The sequence below is a fragment of the Fundulus heteroclitus genome, chromosome 11 (assembly GCF_011125445.2).
Source record: "Fundulus heteroclitus isolate FHET01 chromosome 11, MU-UCD_Fhet_4.1, whole genome shotgun sequence".
Taxonomy (NCBI): Eukaryota; Metazoa; Chordata; class Actinopteri; order Cyprinodontiformes; family Fundulidae; genus Fundulus; species Fundulus heteroclitus.
The window spans coordinates 1,206,313-1,223,052 of NC_046371.1; the positions used below are offsets into that span (position 1 = coordinate 1,206,313).

At 42.1% G+C, this 16,740-nt stretch overlaps 2 protein-coding genes and 2 non-coding genes across 4 annotated transcripts; 2 read left to right on the forward strand and 2 right to left on the reverse strand.

Moving 5' to 3' along the window:
- The first annotated feature begins 209 nt into the window (after positions 1-209).
- trnav-cac lies at positions 210-282 on the forward strand. Its single transcript has one exon. It is a non-coding gene; the product is annotated as a tRNA-Val (tRNA).
- Positions 283-595: 313 nt separating this feature from the next.
- On the reverse strand, positions 596-668 carry trnav-aac. The gene has a single exon. It is a non-coding gene; the product is annotated as a tRNA-Val (tRNA).
- Positions 669-3,119: 2,451 nt separating this feature from the next.
- Positions 3,120-10,213, forward strand: LOC118564492 (hepatitis A virus cellular receptor 1 homolog). Its single transcript, XM_036142701.1, has 7 exons — positions 3,120-3,305; positions 3,477-3,818; positions 5,749-5,817; positions 6,412-6,473; positions 8,108-8,192; positions 9,071-9,241; positions 9,466-10,213. Exons 1-6 carry the CDS (start codon positions 3,272-3,274, stop codon positions 9,199-9,201), a joined length of 723 nt encoding a protein of 240 aa, XP_035998594.1. The 5' UTR covers positions 3,120-3,271; the 3' UTR covers positions 9,202-9,241; positions 9,466-10,213.
- A 790-nt stretch (positions 10,214-11,003) lies between these two features.
- On the reverse strand, positions 11,004-16,037 carry LOC105929023. The gene is made up of 7 exons (XM_012866616.3): positions 15,937-16,037; positions 14,830-15,031; positions 12,420-12,559; positions 12,244-12,315; positions 11,798-11,871; positions 11,500-11,608; positions 11,004-11,423 (listed from the first exon to the last, which is right to left on the reverse strand). Exons 1-7 carry the CDS (start codon positions 15,983-15,985, stop codon positions 11,347-11,349), a joined length of 723 nt encoding a protein of 240 aa, XP_012722070.2. The 5' UTR covers positions 15,986-16,037; the 3' UTR covers positions 11,004-11,346.
- Positions 16,038-16,740: the final 703 nt, after the last annotated feature.

Consider the following 16,740-nt stretch of genomic DNA (forward strand, 5'->3'; position numbering starts at 1 on the left):
TCAGTAATTATGAGCTGAGTTCTCTTGACTTTTTCCATCCATCTTCTAGGATAGTTCCACTGATCTCTATTTATTGACTGGAATGCTGACTGACTGTTGGTAGAAGACGTCGCGGTGAAGCCACCAGCCGCCATATTGGTTCTCCCCATCTCCCTCCAGTAACCAGGGGTTACGTGCACTGATGTTTACGGGGGCTTCAGCCCTTCCAGGTTTCCGTAGTGTAGTGGTTATCACGTTCGCCTCACACGCGAAAGGTCCCCGGTTCGAAACCGGGCGCAAACACATTATTTATTTTTTTCCCACTTCTTTGACTTTTTCTCAGTAAGCCGGGTCCGCCATTTTGATCCAAACGGAACCGCACTGCTCCGCACCAATTGGACCAGAACAGGAACCGGAACACGTTGATGTCCGAGCTGCATAAGTTGGCTTTAGTTTTAGTCAGTTTTTACAGCCTCCTGTTAAATGAGGCAGCAATATGAAGCAGGCGATGTGCTTCTTTTCATCTTATCTTGAGAAATGTCTCACTTTAAACGCGTCTGACTGCTGTAATTGTTATCATTAGCACTACTGAAGTAAATAAATAAAAAAAAAAACATGTTTCCGCCCGGTCTCGAACCGGGGACCTTTCGCGTGTTAGGCGAACGTGATAACCACTACACTACGGAAACCTGTATGGCACCATTTAACCAAACCACGCCCCCTCAACAAGCTCTGGAAATACAAAGTGAGTGGGTTGGTTTGGAGACCAAAGCCCGGGACAGTAACGCGCGGTTAAATTAAACTGGTCCATTAAATGTGGATGAAAAACGCTACCCGTGATTTACAAAGCCTCAGGCTTTTCAGTGGCAATGGAAAAAGGGCTATTATTTCAGTTAAGTTCAATTTAACTACATCATTTGTCCAACTTTAATACCAATAAAATGGAAATCATATTGATCGATAATTATCAACAAATTCTAAACTGCCCATTTTATGCTGTTGCTTAGCGACCAGTTTAGAATTTGTTGATAATTATCGATCAATATGATTTCCATTTTATTGGTATGCTTTTTTCTTTATCGTCCAGCCCTACACTCTAGCCAATGAAAGAACAGTATGTAAGAGGGTGAAATGCTGGGAGCATTTAAGAGCAGATCTGATTGGTCAACCACCAATAAACGGCAAACACGTGCAACACAATTATGAATTTATCGCAGATGTTTGCAATAGACATGTTGCACGTGCCATGATTGGGATGACGATATTTTTGCAATAGCCTATATCGTCCAGCCATAATTTCAGATCACATATCTGTCGGCTTCCACTCTGCTCTGCCGGACAGTTTGCATGAGGAGGAAACTTTAGCTGAAAGGGGAAGGAAAACCACAGATTTTATCATTTTCTTTACTTCTCTTCACAAAGGTCCAGGCTACAGGGTTTTTCTGCAGAATGAGCTCTATGTGAACTCAAAGTGTGAGGTTCAGATACAGGAAGCTTTTGAACAGAAAGTCCTGAACCCACAGAAACCAACACAATGATACACAATGACAAAGTTAAATGTGATGCTGAAGGTCCTGCAAACAGTTCTCTGATTCAGAAAGAGGTAATGTTGCATCAATATTTTAAACTCTGGCTATAAAGTTGTAAACCCTGTTTTCGATTTCCTTCAGCGTTTTACTAAAAGCCAGCCGCTGATATTAAAAGTGGAAACTGCAGAGAAATGTTCAGACACTGTGAGGAGAGACCCACTCTGAGCTTAAAGCTGTTTCTGTCCTCCAGGTATTTATTAGTAAAGGATGTGATGAAGTGAAGCATCTCTGTGGTTTAAACAGGAACAGATGCTGGTTTGGCTTAATACTTCTGCAGCTACAGCGGTTGGACAATGAAACTGAAACACCTGGTTTAGACCACAATAATTTATTAGTATGGTGTAGTGCCTCCTTTTGCAGCCAGTACAGCATCAATTCGTCTTGGTAATGACATATAGAAGTCCTGCACAGTGGTCAGAGGGATTTTAAGCCATTCTTCTTGCAGGATAGTGGCCAGGTCACGGCGTGATGCTGGTGGAGAAAAATGTTTCCTGACTGGCTCCTCCAAAACACCCCAAAGTGGCTCAATAATATTTAGATCTGGTGACTGTGCAGGCCATGGGAGATGTTCAACTTCACTTTCATGTTCATCAAACCAATCTTTCACCAGTCTTGCTCTGTGTATTGGTGCATTGTCATCCTGATACATGGCACCTCCTTCAGGATACAATGTTTGAACCATTGGATGCACATGGTCCTCCAGAATGGTTCGGTAGTCCTTGGCAGTGACGTGCCCATCTTTCACAAGTATGGGGCCAAGGGAATGCCATGATATGGCAGCCCAGACCATCACTGATCCACCCCCATGCTTCACTCTGGGCATGTAACAGTCTGAGTGGTACGCTTCTTTGGGGCTTCTCCACACCGTAACTCTCCTGGATGTGGGGAAAACAGTAAAGGTGGACTCATCAGAGAACAATACATGTTTCACATTGTCCACACCCAAGATTTGCGCTCCTTGCACCATTGAAACCGACGTTTGGCACAAGTGACTAAAGGTTTGGCTATAGCAGCCCGGCCGTGTATATTGACCCTGTGGAGCTCCTGACGGACAGTTTTGGTGGAAACAGGAGAGTTGAGGTTTAATTCTGCCGTGATTTGGGGAGCCGTGGTTTTATGTTTTTTGGATACAATCCGGGTTAGCACCAGAACATCCCTTTCAGACAGCTTCCTCTTGCGTCCACAGTTAATCCTGTTGGATGTGGTCCGTCCTTCTTGGTGGTATGCTGACAGTACCCTGGATACCGTGGCTCTTGATACATCACAAAGACTTGCTGTCTTGGTCACAGATGCGCCAGCAAGACGTGCACCAACAATTTCTCCTCTTTTGAACTCTGATATGTCACCCATAATGTTGTGTGCATTGCAATATTTTGAACAAAACTGTGCTCTTACCCTGCTAATTGGACCTTCACATTCTGCTCTTATTGGTTCAATGTGCAATGAATGAAGATTGGCCACCAGGCTGGTCCAATTTAGCCATTAAACCTCCCACACTAAAATGAGAGGTGTTTCAGTTTCATTGTCCAACCCCTGTAGAAGCTGTGTAGTAGAAACAACGTCCTCTCACCGTCCCTCAGTTCCTCTACTTCCTCTCAGACCACTGTGAGGTTGCAGCTCTCGTCACCCCGCCTCATGTGATGTAGTTTGTGTTTGCAGCTGGGAGTGGAAAGGTGCTGCTGAGTGATGAGAGTCTGTTCATCATGAAGGTCCTGCTGCTGCTGCTGCTGCTCACAGGTACTTTATGCTGCGTTCTAGTTGCTGTTTTTAATAAACAGCCGTCATTCAGGCTGTTAACATGAGCCAAAGATTGTGTTATGGAGCGAGAGATGTAAATGATTTGAATTTAGATTTTAGTTGCTGGAACTGAAATATGTGACCTCTAACTATTTATTTTCTGTTTTTCAGTGTCAGGATGTGACAACATCAGCGTTGTTGGTCAGATCGGTCAGGAAGTGTCTCTGAGATGTAGATATAATATAAAATACTATAATGCATCGGGTATTTGCTGGGGTCGAGGTGAGTTACCGAATAGAGGCTGCAGCAATCAGCTCGTTGGTACAGGTGAATACAAAGAAGAGACCAGAGTTTCCAGCAGGTATCAGCTACTGGGTCGACTGGATAAAGGAGACGTTTCTCTGACCATCCAGAACCTCAGAGAGGAAGATGCTGGAAGATACGCATGCAGAGTGGGGATACCTGGATGGTTCAATGATCTGAAACATTATGTTGACTTGACTGTTGAGAGAGGTGAGAAAATACTGATTTTTAATTTCCAAAACCAGTTCCTCAAACACTGGACAGAGCTGGTTAATTATTTAGAACAACTTTAAGGTTTAAAATATTGAAAAAAGTTCAGGATTCTGGCTGAAAGTAAGTTTTAATCAAACATCACCTGTTAAATAGTTTCTTACTTTTCTAAAGTTTTTCATTATTTACGGCTGAAATTAAACAACCTTTTGGAGGCCTAAATGTATATGAAATTTTTTTCATAGAGCATCTCTTAAATTCAGCTCGTCCAACTGGATTAAAAAAAAATTGATATTTGGTGCAAAGAAAATATTCGGAGACAGAAAAAAAACGTCTCTTTGAGGTATATCCTTAAAGTCGGCCATGCCAGGTGAGGCAATACTGTGAACACTGCTCATTCTGAGCAGCAAGCCCCTTGTTACCAACAGCCAAACCAGAGACTAATGTATAAATGTTTTTCAGAAACAGTCTTCTGCTTCAGACTCTAACTTCACCACATCCGCAAGAACTAAATTCAGTGTGTTGCAGCAATATTCATACAAGCAGAGATACCAGAATGCTTGCCACTCCTTATGGATGCACTTTCTTACCAGATTATTCTTTTTATCTAGATACTCAACCATGATTTTAGTCAGAATTTCTCCATCCAGGCTTTCTGCCAACGGGAAGTGGAGGAAACTTTCATAGAACCAGATACATGATCCTAGTTTTTATTTAGCATTGATGCAATTTCATTATTAATCCTTTAATCGATTTGGGTAATTAAGGTTACTCTGGTTACATTGTGGTGAAGTGTATTGAGGGCTTTCAAAATCCTGGGTAATGGCTGAATGTCGTCTTGCTCTGATTTTCAGGGAACTTTGAACTCTGCATTTTTAAACTTTTTTTTTTCCAATTGGAAACCCAGCCTGTGATAAAAATGCAGATTCTAGTGAACCAGGGAAAGAAAATGTATAAAACTTGTATAAAACTAGGTGCTGTGGTTAACAGTGGGTAACGTTTATGGGTAAATTTCTTGCAAGACTTAAACATGACAACGTCTGTTCAGTTCAAGTAAAACTCCACCTAGACCTTAGGCTGGTTATTGCCATTAACAACATTTGTGTTTCTATTATAATATTATGTTAGAATATTTATTATTATTATTATTATTATTATTATTATTAATGTAAAAACATGTAGATATAATCAAAATAAGAACAACGATAAAAACATCATACACAAAGATTACCCCATTTCAGAATAAATTCAAAACATTTCTAATAAGGTTTATTTGGTTAAATGAACATTTAGTTTGAGCATGTATCAACATGTTTGAACGCCACCCTAACCCTTTCAAGGCCAGTTTGGTTACATTTCAGTAACAAGACAATTCAAAGTGATGAACACGAGCAGAACATCAGAAGAGAAAACAAAGAGGAAAGCACATTACAATGGAATAGTAGCAGCAGGTCAAGATAAGTTGGACTACAAACTAAATCTAATGAAGTTTCTGTGAACTACAACAGTTTGAATTTAACATTTAAAAGCAACTCTAAACAAATAGGGTTTTAATCTTGGTTTAAAGGAACTCAGGCTTTCAGCACTTTTACAGTTTTCTAGAAGTTTGTTCTAGAAAAGTGGAGCATGGGAACTAAATGCTGCTTCTCCGTGTCTGGTTCTGGTTCTGCAGAGTAGACCTAAAATGGAATCATTAAGAGCTTCTTTGTAAATACGGGCCCTGGTCCTTAATCACAAAAACACACCTCCCAGGTTTTGAACCAGCAGCTCTTTGGGAATCACAATTTGTACTTTTTCTAACTTTGGGATTTGTCAGAGATGGATGAAGACTGCTGAGAAGAGCAGCATTTGGGACGAAGTTTGCTGTGATTGAGACGGAGCCCTGATAATTCACGCTGACGTTAACGAGGTTCTACTGTGTTGGTCTCAGGTCTGCCTCCATCACCTCCACCAGAGACACAGATACTCACAGAGAGACCAGATTCTGCTGGGACCACAGGTACAAAGAGTTCCTCCACCGCTCAGAACCAAAGCAGACGGAACCGATGCTGTAATGAAAAATGTTTTAAAACCCAATATTTAAACAACACATGCTGAGTAATATTTATAAAGGTTTATTGAAAAGGTGAATAGCGGCAGACGAGGCAGGAATGGGCAGGAGACCAGAAGATGCTGGTGGGGTAGCAGGAAAAAAGAATAGGAACCAGACGTGAGCAGAAGCTGTGGACAGAATCAGACTTCAGGCCACCGATAAGTTGGCCGATGAGCGAATCAGAGAATCCCACAGGAATGCTTCTTCCTGGCAGGGCAGGGACTGGTTTCAGGGAAAACACGGGACAAACCAAAGGAAAGTCGCTGGAGCAAAAAACACATGAAGGCGGGGAAACAAGACAAGACGTTCTGGCATGAAGTGGTGGAGTGTAGCGGGTATAAATACGCAGAGAGACAGGTGAGCAGAGTTGGCACTTGATTAATTGCAGCAGGTGGAGCAGATCTGGTGCTGAGTGGAACAATAATCAGTCCAGAAAGGTCCAAAGAAAAACCTATATTATGACAGCTGTTCTAAAAGCTCCTCTTTCATTTCCTCATCCAGCAGATCTCATGACCACAGAGAACCTCCTGACTTCCTGCACTGACAGCAGCACCACAGCTGAGGTGAGGGAACCATGACGTTAGCCTCAGAGACAGAACTGCCAGTAAAGCCCGACACCTTTATTGATGTCTGAAGTGTTGCACAATGTGTGAACATCTGATGTAATGAACAATTACAACCTGGATGTCAGATAAACATCACAGCAGCCACAATAGCCCCATTTACACTGCCCTAGTTAAACCGATCCATGCTGAGCTCGGTCTGAGCTTGGATCAGTTAACCGTGCCGAGCTTGGTTCTGACAACCGTTTACACATCATGCTAGCACGGTTCCTCGCCTCTTAGTGACGATCTGCAGTACTACTGCTCTCTAGGATTGAAGGAGGGACTCAAGCAAATCAAAATGGCGGCGCCCGTAACATTCAGGAAATTATGCTTGGTTATAATTGTGATATTTCGTTGTTTGCGGAGAGTCAGGCGAAGACGGCAACATTTGGTGAATTTACTTGACAGAGTTGGCTTTTGGGACATGGATAAGACAAACGAACATCTAATCAGGGTTTATAGACGCAGGAAACAACGACAGACGTTGAAGTTCATCACACTGCTAAGCAGAATCATCACTGGAAATCGTGTGGCATGGTAAGGAAGCTAGTATTTTTATTAAAGTCTGAAATGTCAGCTGACTGTAAGGAGATGACGCGGTATGCTAATGCGCTCTTTGTTATCTGAGAACCGCGCCACTGAAAAACCGGGCCGAGCTCACTGATCGGACTGTTCTAGATTTAGCGCGGTCCGGTTGTGTCTGGCTTGGTTCAGTTCAGTTTCCGATCCATTTACAATCGATAGTTATCTCAGTTTCTGAGCTCGGACTGGTCTCGGCACGGTTAAAAAAGGGTAGTGTAAACGGGGCTATTGTGTTCCTGTCCAGATCCGTTCAGTGGGGACAGCCAGTTCAGCATGGAGGATTTATTTCACAGAGGAGCAACTGCTGAACAACCTGAAGCATCTTTCTGAGCAATAACTGAGCAGACCTCTGAAGGAGCTTGAGCCAATGGACGCTTCAAAACCAGCAGATAGCCGAGGCCCCTATCCGTAGCGTGGAGCCACATAGATTAGCTTCATGTAGCAGTCCTCCTGTAGCACCCGAGCAGCCGGGTAACCAGGCTGGCTGGGTGACGGTTCGTAGGAAGCATAGCTCTAGATTTCAGCCCTCAGGCCACTACCAGTCTGTCTGCGTTTCTAAAACATTTTCCCCACTCAGCGACACACCCGCTGAGAAGCCGACCCTGGTGACTGGGAGCTCCATAGTCAGACACGTGGCACTAGAGACACCAGGGACCATAGTTAAATGCCTGCTAGGGGCCAGAACGGACGACATAGAATCTTACCTGAAACTACTGGATAAGCGTAAATACAGTAAGATTGTTATTCACGCTGGCGGTAATGACACCCGGTCACGCTGATCGGAGGTCACTAAAGTTGGTGTTGCTTCGGTGTGTGAGTTTGCTAAAGCAATGTCGGACTCCGTAATTTTCTCTGGTCCCCTGCCTGATCTGACCAGTGATGACATGTTTAGCCGCATGTCATCTTTTAACCGCTGGTTGTCTAGGTGGTGTCCAGAAAACGACGTGGGCTACATTGATAACTGGTGCTATATAAATAAAATGTAATTGAAATTCATTTCTCTGTTGTAGTGTAAGAACAAGCTGATGGTGGTTCTGGTGTGTGTTCCGTTACTGTTGGTGGTTCTGGTCACAGCAGGCGTGCTCTTCATTATGGGTGAGTATGCTCTGACTGATTCAACAGCAGCAAGAATGTCTGTCAAGTTCAAATGGTGAAAATGTGTGAAGTTTTGAAGGGAAATGACTTGAAATGATCAGTTTGGTTAAACTTCACACTGTGGAGCAGCTGAATCATTGAGCTTCCTGTGAAACATTACAGCAGGACTTAAACTTCCTCATGAAGACTCAGCCACTCTGGACTCAGAGACTAAAACTAATAAACTAATAAAACTAATAAGTTTTATTAAATGTTATTATGTCATAAAAATGTTATTTACTGAACAAAGATCAACGATCCTCACTGCTTCAATTAGCAGCCAGATGTTGATCAGAGTGAGCAATTCTGTAAAAGTAGCAGGTTTTCTGCTCCAGAGGATACAGCTGTGAGGTTTAACACACCACCTGGATGTAAAGACGACAGCAATGACATTAGAGCAGTCACTTTTACTCTTCATCAACCTGGGAAGGTTTCAAAGGTCATCATCAAACCGTCTAAAGATTATCCACAGAGGAGAAGTTCTCAGCTGCTTCCAGCCTTCCAGGATGGACGTCCAGCAGGTTCAGCCCAAGGTTAGAGCAGAAACCCAGGAGCTCCACCTCAGAACCAGTCTGGCTGCTGGAAGGGCTGAAGGAGAAAGTCTCTTCTCTCCAGAACCAAGATGGCAGCAGGACTGAGGTTAACAGAGCTGAACCTGGAGGAAGGACCAGACTTCTGGGATAACGTCCTCTGGACAGAGGAGACCAGAGATGTTGGACCATGGTGGACAGAACCATGGTGGACAGAACCAGATACAACAGATCAGCACCAGAAGAAGACTCCGCCTGTCAGGCACGGTGGTGGAGGGGTGGTGATTTGGGCTTGTTCTGCCTCCACAGGACCTGCAGACCTGACAGTCATTGAGTCGACCATGACCACGTGTGTTTATCAGCGGGTTCCAGAGTCACATGTTGGTCCATCTGTCCAGCAGCTGAAGACAAAAACAACTACTGAGACCCATTACTGCTGAAGGTGGTTCTACAAGCTTCTGGCTCATGGTTTGGGTTCAGGTGAATTTTGTTTTTTTTAAACAAGTTTTCACTTTTTTGCTTCATTATTGTTTGATAAATGATGATAGTTAGAAATTCATGTTTTTAATTTTTAGAACCTGAAAATAATCTAATTTAAGAAAATATTGATGGACTGACAGAGGGAGTACTTTCTTTTTTTGTTGTTGATGGTAAATTAACCCGATCTTTAAAATATGATTTCTGATGTTTTTGTGTCTTTGCAGCCAGAAGATGGAGGCAGCTCCAACGCGGAGTGTCTTGATGTCTCTACATCTGGCTGAATGATTTCAGCTGGAGCTTTTTTAAAAGTCCGAATGGTTCTGCTGTTAAGAAGCTGGTAGTTCGTTAACTCTCTGCTGATGATTCATGACTCGGCTGCATTAGTTTCTCCGCCTCCTCATCAGAAAACCATCATGTCAGCCCAGTGCTCATCCCAGGAACCTCGGCCCGGGCTGCAGTCTTTTGCAGGTCTTCAGCTCCATCAGAATCTCCTCATCAGCAGAGCTGTTGTCTCCACTGCATCCTCAGCCATCCCACCACTGCTCAGCTATGAGCAGGATGTGAGCCGACGGGACGATTCCCACCAGCAAAGGATGTGGATCACAACAATCAGGGCAGTCCTGGGTCTGTGGCCTGGTTCTGGTGACCAGAGGTGGGTTCACATTTACGTCAGTAACTTTTTCAACAAAATGTGCTTTTAGGAGTAGTTTTACTGCACTGTACTTTTTACTTTTACTTGAGTCATATTATTACTCAAGTATCGCTGCTCTTACTAAAGTAAATCTCTGGCTCCTCTACCTGCTGTGAGTAACTTCATGAATAAAGAAACAACTGGTTTTAACTAAAAATGCACAAGAGACAAAAACCTGGAGTCTATGTTAAAGTGAGACCTCTTATTTGTTCACAATCTTTGTTATTTTGACGTTTTTTTTCTATCTGCTGAGCTCATTGAGCCGTTTGGAGGTCAGGTGAACGTTCAGTAAACACTAGATATAGAAGTACTTTGCACTGTTCTAACATACTGTATATACATTAACTGCTGGAAGTATTGCTTTCAGGTTTAATGTTGAAAACTATTTTTTAATGTTTCTTCTGCCTGAATTTATTATTTTTTTATTATGTTATTCTTTGTATATTTTTTTAATTTGTCTTTAAAATACCAGAATTTGAATATATGCTTAAATTTTTGTCTTTCTGATTACATAATTTTTAAATAAATGATCAGCTGTTATGATTAGTTACTCAGTACTTGAGTAGCCTTCTTACTGAATACTTTTTTACTCTTCAGTAATTCCTTGGCTGACTACCATTTACTTTTACTTTAGTAAAAACATGTTGAAGTAGTGCTACCCTTGAGAACAATTTTTGGCTCATGTACCACCTCTGCTGGTGAGACAGGATTTTATTGTAGTTTCCTCTTCAGCCTCTAAATAAATGAATCATTTCAACCATTAAGAGTATTTTTTCTGGTACGTAATCTTTTCTCCTGTTAACTCTGTTGCTTCAACAATTACGTTTCTAAATTATTTATGCTTTTTGAAAAAAGTTTATCTTAAGGTTCAGATTTTAATAAAAGATAACTGAGCCAAAACCAGACTATTTGGTGATGAATGTTTTCTGATAAAAGGAAATTATTTCAGTTATTTTAAAGCCTTAATTAATTCTGAGTTTTTATAATTCATAAACTTTGATTCAGTTTATTCATATGGCACCACTTCACAACAAACATGTCAAGGTACTTTAGAAAAAGGTCCATTTCATAACCAGTCCAAACTCAATTTGTTTTAATCCAAATATTCCAATAAAATCTGTTAAAATCTGATTACATAAAGTGTACAAAACATTGGATCAAAAGATGAGGATTAGTTTCTGATGTCCTTTCAGCCTCCTTCTAAATCGTGTTAATATTTTCCTTTGATCCAAATGTAATGGAAGGCTAATATTTATTGTACCGTGAACATGAAAAATGACTTTCCTCCAGGTGCTACCCTGACTGGGATTCAGGTCTGATGTCGGACCTGAATGTCGCCTTCATGCAGCTTGACCAGCGTAGGAGAAAAAGCCGTCAGCAGGAATCACGTTGATCTGATGGTTGGTCCTCATCTTCACACCCAGCCACTCTGCTCCTCCTCTGATTGGTCCGACCTGTCTGTCTCTGCTCTCCGCTCAGATCTCCAAACTCCTGCAGCAGACAGATGTGTTGAAGCCTCACGCAGTGCAGGGAGAAAAGCGGCTGAGCATTTTGGTTTAGTTCTCACTGTGAGCGGCAGCCAGCAGCACCGCAGGGATGAAGACGATGAAGGCCAGCCTCAGGGTGCTTCCAATGAAGGTCTGCAGAGAGTTCACTGGTTCCTCCTGGAGGTGAGACTGTCGGCAGATAAACCAGAGACAGAAACGTTAAAAACACCAAGAAATAGAAATTAAACAAACAACACAAAACAATGAAAAAGTTTAGAGAAAAAGCTGTTTATTAGCCGACTTTGAGATGACATTAAACAAACCATGAGTGGTTTTAGAAAGATGCTGTTCCTGTTGGGCTGATTCTCTGAAACCCACCTGAACCAGAGCGACCATCGGCTCTGTGCCACCACCTCCTGTGACATCACTTCCTCTTTGCTCTGGGGTGAAATCTGCCAGAAAATCCATAGTTGTTTAGAAATCAAAGTTTGAATCAAAGAGCGACGTGTAAAACCTTAGATGAAAGGGTTGTTCTGATGGAAGCAGCTTGACTTTTACTCCTCCTCCTGTCTTTAACCTGCTGGCAGGTCTCAGATCAGATCTTTAGACGTTGAGGATGAAGCTGGAAGTTACTGATGGATCAGCAGCTGAGAAAACCTCAGATCCTGCTGTCATCGCCTGTTCTGCTCATAAGATCACTGATTCCAGACACTAAACTCGTCTCTTCACCATCAGATCAATCACCTTCTCACCCTGCGTGCAGGTTGTCCTTTCATGACGCTGTTACGTCACGATGCCAACCTGACAGCCCGGGCTCGGCCTACCTGTGTTCATGTCTGGACTGGTGAACTCCTCCACGTCATCAGGACCCAGATGTTCAGAGATAACAGAATGAGCTGCAGGACGGCAGAAGAAGACAACTCAGGTCAGCAGCTGGAGGCTCACATGCCTATAGTCTGGGAACACATATGCATGAAACAGCAGCGAGGTGGAGGCATACATCTGATGATGATGAGGTGGACAGTGGATGTTTGGTCGTTGAAGAGTCCGGGCAGCTGGACCCTGCAGTGATAGAAACCGGCGTCTGAGAGCTGAGACCCAGAGATGGAAAGCGCTGAGGTGGAGGAGGAAACTGAGAACCTGCAGAGAAGAGGAGAGCATTGCCAACGAACCCTTTCAGGTCTGTCTGCCATGAGGGAGACACCCTGTTTACTTTAAGACTAGGCTTAGAACTTTCCTTTGTGACAAAGCTTCTAGTTAGAGTGCCTCATGTTACCCTGAGCTACCTCTATAGTTATGCTGCTATAGGCTTAGGCTGCTGGAGGACATCAGGGCCTATTTCTCTCACTCTGCTGAGTTCTCCTACTGCTATCCAATCTGCATTGTTTGTTGTTATTGGGGACTGGCATAAGCATTGCATAAGGAGAGCAGTCAATGCATTGCGAATACTCGATGCCGTGACGTGTGCTTTTTGTCCTACACGTCATTTTGAGTTACCATGGTGACGTAATTAGCAAAAACCCATGTCCAAAAATCCCATAGGAAAGAATGGAGTCAGGTAAACAGAAAGCCTCAAAAATGACCATTTTCAATGCTTTGCTGTGTCGTCATACTTTCAGCTAGAAACACAGTTTAACTTACAACTTGTAGATATATCTTTGATCTATTCAGAAATGAAAACGGGATGTGGATATCTTTTATACTTTTTTTTTTACAGTTACTCCTCAAAGTAACTCCAAAAATTATGCGGGCTCATCGTTTATAATGGAAGTCTATGGCAGAATTCTCAGAGGGTTAGAGTGACCCACTCAACTTTTTGAAAGATTTCACAATTCCGAACATCTTCAGCCTACTCTCTCACTTTCCACTCTATGTAGACAAATTATACACCAAAACATAGGTATTTCTGTCTGGATTCAGAAAATCTAAGCGTCATTGGTGTGGGATTAATAGACCTTTCGCAAATTGTCCCAGAGCGCCAAAAAGTCGAAACGCCTGCCATTCATTTTCTATGCAGCTGTCTCCAAAAATCAGAACTGAAAATCCCAAACAACACATGTTTTCACATCATTGCCTCTCCTAAACCGTCTGATGTACAGGCATGAGAGTTCCACAGATTAATGTTCAGAACCTTCTGGCACTCACAAAAAAAGGAATTTTGTAGATAACTTTTACGGTTCTGCTGCGGGAACAATTTGTTCGGGAGCAGCAAATCTGCAAATCGCTGAAAAAGCTTCAGACTAAAATTGTTTAAAATGATCCACTTTTTTACATCCTCGCCACGCCTACACCCATTTTTGCATATGCATGAAAATAACCATGATTGTTCACCAGGGCCAGCTGATACAGACGGGGAAAGAATTATTTTGATAATTCGTATACTCGTATACTTTTCAGTTATAGCAATTTGTTTGGGACCCTGTTTAGGCTATTTGGGCATTTTCGTAAAACTTCTGTTTTATTTCATGATTTTCTGCGTTTTTATTAAAATATTTTCCATAAAAATAGATAGTATTGTTCCCCTATCCGTTCCGAATTAAACGCAGTAAAAATTACATCTTCAGCCCTTACGGTTGCGAAAATATGGGGTGTTGTTCGAGGCAAAGTGTTGCCATTGTTTCCCAATGAGACAGACACAGAGCCAAAGTGTGTGTGTGAATTAGACAGGCAGCAGCAGGTGTGAGTGAGTTTCCATGACAACAGAACACTGCTGTCCAGAGGTCACTAGAGGTCAGGGACATGCTACATTGGCTTAGCATGGCAACTTTCCATGCCCACTGATGAACAATGTTACTTCCTCTTAATATTTTTACGGTACGGTATGCACCACGTAGCAGGCCCCTTCTAAATTTCTTCAGAAATTTTCTAGTTTTATCTTTTAACTTTTTGTTCTGTGTCATTTTTCTCTTCATAGAAGGTACACCTGGTCTAGCGTTCTGTTAGCTGTGACATCATCAAGGGGAGGCAGATCATCCGCTATTAGCATATGACATAGAAAGGACTTATGTGGGCAGCCAAATCTCAGGCCCTGGTCAGAAAAATCTGGTTGGGTCCGTTTATGGTCCCATTTGTGGATACAATGCAGTGTTTCTATATGAAGATGAAAGCCTCCTTTTTCTTCTGTTACTTAAGAAATATGTGAGTTTAATCCAAAGATCGGGGAGTTGTGTGAGGATCATTAATATTTGATAGTTATTGATTATAAAGCTCTACAGCAACAGAAAGGCGTGTCTCGGTTAAACCCAGATCTTAGTCCAGCCAGGAATCTGTGGTTGAGTAAAAAGAGATCCTCCCAACGCAAGGTTTGCTGATGCTCTGACTTCATCTAAACGTAGAAATTAAAAATGTCTTTAAACAATCTTGAATAATTTAATTTATTTGACAACCTGAGCTGGATGTAGAGGACGTACCTGCGGGATTGGCGGTAGGTCACCTGATCTCCAGCGGCGTTGATCAAGGTGTTGTGGCAGGTAAACAGGGACGGCTTCCCCCTCCCCCAACACACGTCCACGCCACTCTTACTCGCCTCCTCCAAGCGACATGGCAACTCCACCACCTGTCCGGCTACGCCCACCACCGTGTCTGTGGCAACCGCTGAAACAGGAAATGGCCCTGACACAGAAACAAGAGGGTGTAGGAGGGGAAGAAAAGTAATTTTACCATTTTCAGAGCTTAAAGGGAACATATCCTGCATTTGTGTGTACTTGGAGTCTCCAGGAGTGCAGAAAATCTGAATGAAGTCCAGGAGCTGCGTAGATATCGCTCTATTTTTTCTGGGTCATATTTCTCAAGCCGTTCAGTTTTCTCTGTTTTCTATTACATTATTTTGAACAATTACATCACAGTATTTGCTGCAGAACAGCTAAATTAGTTCATGGATGTCCAACTTACGTAAAATTCAGTTTTTATTTCTCACAGCATTTTCTTAATAGGCTTAATCATACTGAAGCTACAACAATAAAAATGTTCAGTTGTATTTTATCGTCCCCCAGCAGAGCACAACAATGGCCCAAGCCTCTAATTTTTTACAGTGTAGCTGTGATAAATTCCAGTTTCTGAATAGGAATTTATCTTATAAAACAAAAAATTCATTAAACCCATTAAAGCAAACAAAAACTGATTATTTAACCATTTCATTTTCTGCTGCTGCTGATCAACCATCAAATACCAGGAATGCAAGAAAATAAAGAAATAGTATCGTCTTAGATTTGGTAGATATTCTCCAAATTGGGACAAAAATTCCCAAACTGGGAGGACTTTTGTGAAAAATGGCTCCAGAAAACAGAAATCGATCTTTCCTGACCTTGACATCGTCTTTCATTGCTTAATCTTTTCAGACAAAAGTGCACCAAATGAAAGGACACTATTCCTCCTATTTTAATCATATTTAAAAAATAACATTTTGCACAGTTGGAAAACAACAACATCAGACTGCCTTTATGCATATTTTATCAAATTAAATCCTGATGTAAAGATTCACTGCGAGGCCACCCTGATGTCTCCAGGTAAGGACTCACCTGAGAGGACGCAGAGAGAGGCGAGGCTGTGGAGGAGCAGCGGCAGCATGTTGCTGTGTGTTGTGCAGACAGACAGAAGATGAGGCAAACAGATGACTCAACTTCCTAACTTCCCTTTTCCATTCAGCCGGACATTTATAGAGTCAGACTGTTGTTGCCAAACAGGCTCAGAGTCCAACTCATAGGATCCAGATTAGTCTGCATAAAGGGGGGCCCATCATGACACGCTTTGCAACATGAGGAATCACCTGGTTTAAACTGGAGCTGTGTGATCAACAGGTGGCGCTATGGGCTAATGTAATAAAATTGTAATAAAACAGACAGCTGGTTGCTAAAGGCAGATAAAATCCTGAGGAAGAACCAGATAAAAGCAGCAGAAACACTGAGTAAACCTCACGTTTATAACTGATAACGCCCGACTGTGGAGTCCAACCTTCCCAACAGGGAGACACGTGTTCAGACGCCTCTTTGGGACTTTTATTAATGTGTTACGTTATATTTTTACTGGTTTGAATAAACATCAGTGCTACGTTTGGTCACTATTTATTTAAATAATTATTTTGGGAAATCTCAGAGCAGATTAGCATTTTACAGGAAGTAGAGGTGGGGGTATTTAATGATTAAACTGATTACTTTTAATATCCTAAAGTGATAGTTGATGTTGCAGCATTAGTAATGTAACTCTTAGAAGCATAGTTGCTATAAACTAATGAACACATACATTTTTTAACTATAGAGAAAATGTGTAACGTGAGGGGCTGAGGTTAAACGTACAGTCTGAAGTGGAAACGTACAGTCTGAAGT